The sequence below is a fragment of the Pleurodeles waltl genome, chromosome 2_1 (genome assembly GCF_031143425.1).
Source record: "Pleurodeles waltl isolate 20211129_DDA chromosome 2_1, aPleWal1.hap1.20221129, whole genome shotgun sequence".
NCBI lineage: Eukaryota > Metazoa > Chordata > Amphibia > Caudata > Salamandridae > Pleurodeles > Pleurodeles waltl.
In genome coordinates this window covers 30,986,439-30,996,344 of record NC_090438.1, presented here as the reverse complement: position 1 = coordinate 30,996,344, position 9,906 = coordinate 30,986,439, and the positions used below count along the sequence as shown (strand labels likewise).

The 9,906-nt window shown below is 51.5% G+C and overlaps 1 protein-coding gene across 2 annotated transcripts in view; it reads left to right on the top strand.

Moving 5' to 3' along the window:
* Nucleotides 1-5,728: 5,728 nt before the first annotated feature.
* LOC138260564 (excretory canal abnormal protein 6-like) overlaps nt 5,729-9,906 on the top strand; it is a 137,088-nt gene continuing 132,910 nt past the window's right edge. Inside the window, exon 1 of one of the 2 annotated variants that reach the window (XM_069209172.1) lies at nt 5,729-6,315. Coding sequence is in view for 1 of the 2 variants with exons in the window: in XM_069209173.1 (XP_069065274.1) it covers nt 6,268-6,315 (48 nt within the window). In the remaining variant the exon portion in view is untranslated. The remainder of the gene's footprint in view (nt 6,316-9,906) is intronic. The other variant, XM_069209173.1, reaches the window with a different exon arrangement.

Sequence of the window (9,906 nt, the reverse complement as noted above, 5' to 3'; positions counted from 1 at the left end):
TCCCATTGAGAGGGAAGCCTTTGCTGTGGTTTGGGCCCTGAAGAAGTTGAGACCATACTTGTTTGGCTCTCACTTCACTGTTCAGACTGACCACAGGCCTCTCAGATGGCTACAGCAAATGAAAGGTGAAAGCCCCAAACTGCTTAGGTGGTCCATTTCCCTACAGGGGATGGACTGTACAGTGTAACACAGACCTGGGACTTCCCATGCCAATGCAGATGGTCTTTCCAGGTTCTTCCACTTAGAAGGGAAAGGGTAATCTCACCCTCTTTTGTCTGGGGGGGTAGTGTGAAAGGAGGACCCTTTTTGCATGGTTAGCCCCCCCCCCCACACTTTTTGCCTGATGTTGATGTGGCCTAGAGGTTGTTGTGCCAAGGGCCTCTGCTAACTAGGTTACCTGGGCCAGAGCTCTTTCCGTAAATCTGTTGTGATGTTTGACACAATTGGCTATACTCTGTCACTGTAAGTCCCTAGTAAATGGGCACACCTGTACCCAGGGCACGGGAGATTAGGGGTAGGCCCCTGAGGGCAGCAGCACTGATTGTGCCACCCTCTAGGACCCTGCACCCAGATGCACCCAGCACTGCCATTGCAGGCTGATTGTTCCAGGGGCAAACCTAAAAAGGCAAATTCAACATGGCACACTCCCTGTATACCCTGTTCACCCTACACTGTATATGTTATAGGTAAGTCACCCCTCTAGCAGGCATTCCAGCCCTAAAGGCAGGGTGCACCATACTATATGTTAGGGCATAGCTGCATGAGCAATACGCCCCCACTGTGTTCTTGCCAAACCTGGGACATAGTGAGTGAACAGAGCAGCCGTTTTAAGTACATGTACTGGACACTGGTCAAACACGAGTTTCCCAGTTACATGATGGCCACTCTGCAACCTGGGTTATTTGGTATCAAACAACTCAGGATGATAAATCCAAACTGGTGCCAGTATTGGCGTTATCCCTAATTGTAACCAGGGATCACCTTAGAGGTGCTCCCTGCAAAAGCTAACCTAACTGGCATGATTGCTGACTGGTTGCATCCAGCATGCCATCTCCAGACAGCCAATACACAAACCCTGGGGGAGAGCCCTGTTTCTCTGGTTTGTGAGACAATGCCCTTCCTGGGTGGAGGAGCTAACACCCCCTCCCTCAGGAATGTGCACTCCCCTGGCGGTGAGCTTCAAAGGGCTACTGCCCTTGAAACTCGAGCCCCCAGGCCTAGCAGCAGATGGCTTCCTCCCTTGTGAACCCCCACTTTTACCAGGAGCAAAGGGGGGAAACCACACAAAGGGCAGGAGAAGGGGTCTCACTGAGCCTGCACCCCCCCTAGGAACTTGCAGGCAAAGTGGACCCTCCATTTCATTTTCCTCCATGTTGGATGGCAGGAAAATAGTCAATGAGGTTAGAGTAGTGACCCTTCCCACAGGAAGTGGTCACTGTAGTAGGTGTAGCCATCCCAGGGTACGTGTCCCATTGGACACTACCAGTTTCCCCCTAAAACGCCCACTAAATTCAGTATTTAGTGGGCTCCCCTAGACCAAGAAACCAGATTCATCAGGAAGAAAAGAAGACAGCACCAAAGAACCCAACAACACAAGAACAGAGGACCTGCTGCACCAGAAGAGGCTGCAAGACCCCTCCTTGCTGCACCAGAGTCCCGACAATCGCTGCTGTGGAGGATCTGACCACTGGACCGACCTCAAAAGACCCAAAGGACCTCCTGGCTTCGCAAATAGCCCAAGATCTCCCTCCTGAATGGAGGCGCCACTCAAGAAACTAAAGAAAGCTGCAAAGAACCAGCAAACTGGTGAGGGTCACTTCACCAACTGACTGATATCTCCACAACCGTAAGTTGCAGCCAGACCTGATGACACACTGGCACGCCAATGGCAGCCCGGATAAGACTTACAAGTGTGCCAACTTTGGTGGCACTGCGCCCTCCTGTGGCCGAGTTATGCCAATACCCCAGGTACTGGTCAGTGCCCATTGCAACAGCACAAACAGCTCACCCAGAGCTGCATATGGACCAGGAGGAAGTCCCAGTCAAGGGACTTCAGGAACACTCTGGAACTTACACCAGAGCACCCTTGTCATCCTGCAAGGCCCCCGGAAGAAGACTTACCTCCAGCTCAAAGGATTCCATTGCAGGCAGCTTCAAAGACCTCCAACTCGCCCTGCATCCGGAAGCCAAGAGCCCTGCACCGCGGAACCAGCTGTGTGCCACGGGTCCCTAACCCCTTGTGACCTTGACAGCCCAAGGGGGCCCTAAGGCACCACCTTTCAACCTGAAAACCATCTCCTTTTCCTGTTGGCCAGTCCAAGTGGCCCTGTGCCTGTGCCAAAAGACTTTCCCGCTATGCTCCCACCGGAACCGGGAGCCGCCCGAGGGCCTCCAGTTGGTACAAGATGCCCACCAACTGCATCAACCATCCTTCGAAAGAAGAAACTGGTAACTCAACTGTACGATTTTTTATGCATTTTTAAACGTGACTGCCTATTGATTCCTATGGTGTATAATTACGCACAGAAAGACTAACTTTATTAAAACTTTGAAAAAATTATAACTCAAAAACTACTTAACGTATCTCAACCATCTTGGTCTTAAAATTTTTATAAAAGTCTAAAGTATTTTTTATAAGTTCTGTTCTTGAGTTATTCATTGAGTGTGTGTGGTGCGTGATTGATACTGTGAGTACAACAAATGTATAGCACAACTCCTGGATTAGCCTAACTGCTCGACCGGCTGCCTCAAAGATCGGAGCATTTGGTGATCTGATTTGTGCCTCTGGAAACCAACGTGTGGTTGCCCGGACCCCCTGCACCGTGTGCCTGGCTTTGCACACCACATAGAGGGCCAGCCTCCGACAGTTATGTCCTCTAGGGGGTAACTACATAGTTACATGACCATGTTTCTTACAAATGCTATTTTCATTGTGCTGTCCTTTAGGGGCTGTTCTAAGCAATAAAGTCATATCAACATATTATAATATTCAGGGCACGGAAACGTGTCCCATAATGCTTTGCATGGCATTACAATCACAAACCATTTTTGCTGATAACAGCATGTGGTGGTTCTAGGACAATGGGTCCAGCTTCTAAACATTGACCACAATGTGCTCTTTCTGTCTATATCATCACTGGGTCCCACACCAGGTTAGTGGGGACCCCAAAATAATAACCACTCCCACCATTCAGTGTCTTTTAAGCTTTCTCATGGCTGGAGATTTTGTTTCACAGCTGGGAGAAGTTTTGGCTTGAAGGTCTTGTTTGTAATGTCATTGTAATAGGTCTGCTAGCCCTACAAAATCACTCTTGGAGCTAAGTATATGGTACACTGCATTGCTTTCTCCTGTTTTTAGGGTCAAGCCTGTGTTGCATGCGTGACGCCTGCTATATCCCTTCTAGGAGCGAACAATGTGGTTACAACAACATGTTTATTACAAATGATATTTTTGTTTTGGTGCCCTCTAGGGGCTGTTTTGAGCATTGCAGTCTAACAACAAAATTGTATTCCTGATAACGTTTTACCATGATACAGCCCAACGTAACACCCTTATTACACTATGACCTTCTAGTTTAATTCTCCTCTGTGGCTGTTGTGTGTCTTTTTCTGGAAATTGTGTTAGCCAGCCAGCAGCTCTGGTGGAGGGTGGTGAAAGTGGTATTCTATTGGAATTGGCATGGCAGATATAAATTAAGATGCTAAATGGCAACATTTTCATTTTTTGTTTCAGATAGAGGAAGAAGGTGAATGGAAGTGCATTAGTTGTAGGCAGGGCCACTGGAATTATATGGCAAGAAAAGACGAAATTGTGAGGCAGGCTCGACCAATTTATGTGGCAAGAAATGTCCAGGTATGAATTTGCAAAGCTGTAACTCAAGCAAACGTGAGACCTATTGCATTGCAAATGCTTGTCATCGGGATGCAATGGGTTAAAGCCCTCCTCATCCCCCGCCTCCCTGCCCTCCGGCCCCTCCCTCTCCTGCCCTGTGGCTCACGCTGTTGCGCAGAAAAGTTATAGAAACTTGGAGGAACTGAGGACTGGTGGAGCGGGGGTGAGTTGAGGAGTGAGACCAGAGCGGGGGGGGGGGGATGAGAGAGTGAGACCAGAGCAGGAGGGGGTGAGAGAGTGAGACCAGAGCAGGAGGAGAGACCTTGGCACTGCCCGGGGAGACTGACTGACACATAGGGGAGCGATAGGTATATAAACAGGTGTAGGGGGAGACGGGCAAGGAGGGTGCCTGTGGTAGAGACGCTGGAGGAGGGGCGAGACTGAGGGGGAGACCGGAGCACTGCTGGGGAGGGAGAGTGACAGACCAGGTGAGGGAAAGTGGGAGAGAGGTGAACAAATAGGGGTTGGAGGGTAAGGAGGGTGACTGTGGGAGAGAGACCGGGGAAGGTGGGGAGGGAGACCGAGGGAGCGAGATGGGGGAGTGAGGGACACGGTGATGGAGAGGAGGAAAGACCTGAACTGTGACAGCGAAGACAGGGGGAGACCCCAGGAGGAGGGGTGAGACTGAGGGAGAGATGAGGAGAGAGATCAGTCTGAGGTGTAGGGGTCGCTGAGGGAGGTGAAGTGGTGAGGGTGGGGGAGGCGCTCAAGCAGCCAGGGAAGGAGGGAACCTGGAGGAGAGAGGCGAGGATGGAGAGAGTGAGAAGCGGGAAAGAAAGGAGTGGAGGGGAGGGGTGAGGAGTGTGAGTCAGAGGACGGAGGAGGGGTGAGAGGAGAAGACACCGAGAGCGAGAGAGAAGGTGACAGAGGAGGGGTCTCGCTGGAGGAGAAATAAGACAGAGCGGCAGCGACAAAGAGAGGTAAGGTGACAGAGGAGGAGAGGGAGCTAAGGGTGACAGAGGAGAGAGAGGGGAGGAGAGAGGCACAGCACAGGGTGACAGAGGAGGAGAGAGGCAGAGGAGAGGGTGATAGAGTGAAAAGAGGGGGAGGAGAGAGTACGAGAGGGAGACAGAGGGGAGAGAGGGAAGGTGACAGAGGAGAAGAGAGAGGGGAGGAGGAGAGAGAGGGAAGGTGACAGGAGAGAAGAGAGAGGGAAGGTGACAGAGGAGAAGAGAAAGGGGAGAAGGAGAGAGGGAAGGTGACAGAGGAGAAGAGAAAGGGGAGAAGGAGAGAGGGAAGGTGACGAGGAGAGGGGGAGCGGGAGAGAGAGGGAAGGTGAGAGAGGAGAAGAGAAAGGAGAGAGAGGAAAGGTAACAGAGGAGGAGAGAGAGGGAAGGTGACAGCAGGAGGGCGAGGGAAGGTGACAGAGGAGGAGAGAGAGCGGTGGAAACAGGAGACAGGAGAGGGTGATAGTGAAAGGGGGAGAGGAGAGAGAGCGGTGGAAACAGGAGAGAGGCAGAGGAGGGGGCGACAGAGTGAAAGAGCGAGAGGGAGACAGACGGGATCAGAAAGTGAGAGAGACACTGAGAACAGGACCCGAGCAGACAGTGAGAGGGAGAGACCGCGGTGGAAACAGGGACAGCGGCTGACGGGAGGAGGCTGTGGACGGGGAGAAAGTGACCGATGCAGAAATGCGAGGAGAGGGGGAGTGACGGGCAGAGGGGAGGACAGGAGAAAGTGAGAGAGAGGGAGGGAGGCAAAGACCCAGAAAGTGACAAACACGGGAAAGAGAGGGGAAGTGTCAGGAAGGAAAATATAAAAAGATAACAGAAGAACAGAGGAGAGGTGAGAGGAGGAGGGAGGCGGCGGTGGGTGGGAGGGAGAGGGGGAGGAGAGGAGAGAGGAGGCAGAGAGACACCTGTGGAGACGTAGAGGAAGGGACGAGAGGGTTCGTGAAACACGGTGAAGAGGCAGAGATGGGGTGACCCCCGAGAAGAGACCGAGGGGAGACCGAAGAGACGAGACAGAGGGGAGATCCAAGAGAAGAGACAGAGGAGGGGGGAGACCCAAGAGGAGAGACAGAGGGGAGACCCAAGAGAAGAGACAGAGGAGGGGGGAGACCCAAGAGGAGAGACAGAGGGGAGACCCAAGAGAAGAGACAGAGGAGGGGGGAGACCCAAGAGAAGAGACAGAGGGGAAACCCAAGAGAAGAGACAGAGGAGGGGGGAGACCCAAGAGGAGAGACAGAGGGGAGACCCAAGAGAAGAGACAGAGGAGGGGGGAGACCCAAGAGAAGAGACAGAGGGGAAACCCAAGAGAAGAGACAGAGGAGAGACAGAGGAGGGTGAGCGCGGCCTCCGGCGTATGAGAGGAGCAGACCCCAGGAGAGACAGCCCCGGAGACTGGAAGGAGAGAGCAGCGGCTGACCCTCGCACATGCTGGGGACCCCGGACTGCAGAAGAGACGGCTTCCAGCAGCTAACAGTGAGTAGCACCGCCAGGGCCAGACTCACTGTGAGTGTCTGACTCCAGGGTCAGACACCCTGCGGCGTTAAACACTCACCGTGAGTGTCTGACTCAGGGTCAGACACCCTACACCGTGAGTGTAGGACTCCAGGATCAGATACCCTGCACCGTGAGTGTAGGACTCCAGGATCAGATACCCTGCACCGTGAGTGTAGGACTCCAGGGTCAGACACCCTACACCGTGAGTGTAGGAATCCAGGGCCAGACACCCTGCACCATGAGAGTAGGACTACAGGATCAGATACCCTACACCGTGAGTGTAGGACTATAGGATCAGACACCCTGCACCATGAGTGCAGGACTCCAGAGTCAGACACCCTGCAGGGTTAAACACTCACCGTGAGTGGCTGACTCCAGGGTCAGACACCCTACACCATGAGTGTAGGACTCCAGGGCCAGACACCCTGCAGAGTTAAACACTCACCGTGAGTGTAGGACTCCAGAATTAGACACCCTGGACACTTAAATACTCACCATGAGTGTCTGACTCCAGGGTCAGACACCCTGCAGGGTTAAACACTCGTTGTGAATGTAGGACTCCAGGGCCAGATACCCTGCACCGTGAGTGTAGGACTCCAGGGTCAGACACCCTGCAGGGTTAAACACTCACGGTGAGTGTCTGATTCCAGGGTCAGACACCCTGCAGGGTTAAACACTTATTTATTTTATTCAGGTCCTTTGTTAAACCACCCAGCTCCCAGGGGGCAGCAGAGCCTTGTACATACCACGGGGACAGAATAAGAGGGTGCCCCTGGCTGTATTACAGAGGTTACAGAGGAAGGGGTGCCCCTGGCAGTCTTACAGAGGTTGCAGAGTAAGGGAGTGCACCTGGTGCTTTTACAGAGGTTACAGAGTGAGGGGATGCCCCTGGCTGTATTACAGAGGTTACAGAGTAAGGGGGTGCCCCTGGTGCTCTTGCTGAGTGTCACACAGTAAGGGGTGCACATGGTGCTCTTACAGAGGGTTACAGAGTAAGGGGGTGCCCCTGGCGCTCTTACAGAGGGTTACAGAATAAGGGGTGCCCCTGGCGCTCTTACAGAGGTTACTGAGTAAGGGGGTGCCCCTGGCGCTCTTACAGAGGGTTACAGAGTAAGGGGGTGCACCTGGCGCTCCGACACAGGGTTACAGAGTAAGGGGGTGCCCCTGGCGCTCTTACAGAGGTTACAGAGTAAGGGGTGCCCTGGCGCTCTTACAGAGTGTCACACAGTAAGGGGGTGCACATGGTGCTCTTACAGGGGGTTACAGAGTAAGGGGGTGCCCCTGGCGCTCTTACAAAGGGTTACAGAGTAAGGGGGTGCACATGGTGCTCTTACAGAGGGTTACAGGGTAAGGGGGTGCACATGGTGCTCTTACAGAGGGTTACAGAGTAAGGGGGTGCACCTGGCGCTCTTACAGAAGGGGGTGCATATGCTGCAGGAGTCACAGAGGGCCAGTGATTATGCTAGACGTTTTGGAATGACTGTTCAGCAGAATACATATGCAGAGGGTCACAAAGGCTGCACACTCGTTTCATGCTCACAGGATACTTTGCCCTCAGTAAGTGCTTGGCGCTGGCGGAGGCATGGATGGGCGGGGGTACACATGGTACAAGGCATCGCCTTAGAAAGAGGTCGGAGCGCCAGGAATGTGTTTAGATCCTCTTGGACTGGGGAGGGGTGAGGAGACAGGCAGGTGAGGGTAGCTCTTCACAGAGGGTGGCCGCAGATCAGGGCAATGTCTGTTTTCCAGCCCATTCCTTACTAATCACAGGGCTCCCAGGCGTTTGATGTTGTGATTGCAGGTTACTCTTTGACTGTCTAAGACCGAGTGAGTATTAAACGACAGCATCAGACACTAAGCAGTATTACACACTCGCAGTGAGCGTCAGAATCCTGCATCACAGGCCAGGCGGTAGTAAACACTCTCGTTGAGCTTCAGACACCACCATCAGACACCAAGTAATATTAAGCACTCATAGCAAGCGTCAGACAACAGCAATTAAGCAGTATTAAACATTCACAGTGAGCATCAAACAAGAGCATCAGGCATTAAGCAGTATTAAGTACTCTCAGTGATATCAGACACCAGCATTAGACATCAGATAATATTAAACACTTACAGTATGCGTCAGACACCACCATCATACTGTAAGCAGTCTCTGTCTTCCATCACTGAAGTGGAGATGGGCCTCCCCAGGTTGTTCATGGACAGCTGCTTATGGGAAGCAGGGATACCCAGCATATGCATAGGGTACACATGAGCTAGACGCTTTTGTACTCAGCGCTGCCATCCTTACAGGGCAGGAGGAATGCCAATTAAAAGCCCAGGTGAAGATACCATGTTTTTCCTGAGGTATGTTCAGGTGCCTGAACCGGGTTGCAGTCTTATGACACTTGGCTTTTCATATTGGTGCCCCACTGATGACTTGTTAGCTTAGAGCTTGGCCTCACATTCCGCATGCAGCCGTCTGCCCCTCATACCTGAAACATGGCTCACAGTGTTGTGGCAATGGTTCTTGGTTTACTTTGCCAAACACTAGAGACCATCTCTGAGTTTCAGAGGTCAGCTGAAAAGGTCATGAACTATAAACCTAAAATACTTTGTGTTCCAATATGGAGCGTGAAAGAATGTCAGTCTTCATCATAAAAATGGGGTGTTAGAGGACTTCATCAAAACCATGTTAAATCTTTCCTTCAAACCATTTGTCTGCGGATGGTAGGTGGTTAAAAACCTATATCAAACCCTCTTCCCCCACACACCTTTCCTCTATGCAAGCATGCATATACCTTCCTGCTGCCGGATAAGACTGGGTTTCTTGGCACACAGTTCTGACATAAAAAAGCATTGTAGGATCCACACCCTCAAAAGACCCTGGGAAACCTCGAAAGGCAATATACTAAAATATTGAAGTTTTTTAATATCAGCTTGCACTTATATTGACTGCCAGCACATCATCTAGGCAAGTAATGTGTGGTTAACAATAGTACATCTACACTGTTTAGTGTGTGTTTACCTTGACAATATGTTGAAAGTCGATATTGTACAGTCGATATAAATGCAGGTTAATATTCTTGGCCTTAGTATTTTGACACACAGCCCTGATTGGCTCCGGTGGTGGCTATGGAGATATCTGTGCTGGGGTGCTGCCCCCTCAGAAAGTCCTAGTGCAGCAAATCTTGTAAAGCTCTGGAAAAAAGGAACATAGGAACAGTGAATGAATAGGTGCATTAAAAGTACAGCTGTGCCTCTAGGCACTGATTTTCGCCATCACCAGTCTTGGCAAAGAATCGCCTTGTTCAAACCGTCTTTAATTCAGTGTGGGTGGTGAATATATACTGATCCTTAGCCAGGAGCAGCAGGGGTAAGATTCCTCCGGTGGCGTCTAGCTCTCAGCCGGGGTGAGTCAAGGAGAACTGCTTTGGATAATCATAGAAAAATATTGTCTCCATTAGTTGGTTACTCAAAGACCTAAAACAAGGGATCTCTGAAGAGATGAGTACTAAATGCGACGCTAAACGTATGCACTCGAAGTTTAAAAGTTCGGTCCACCTTTCTGGCCAGTTTTGTGGT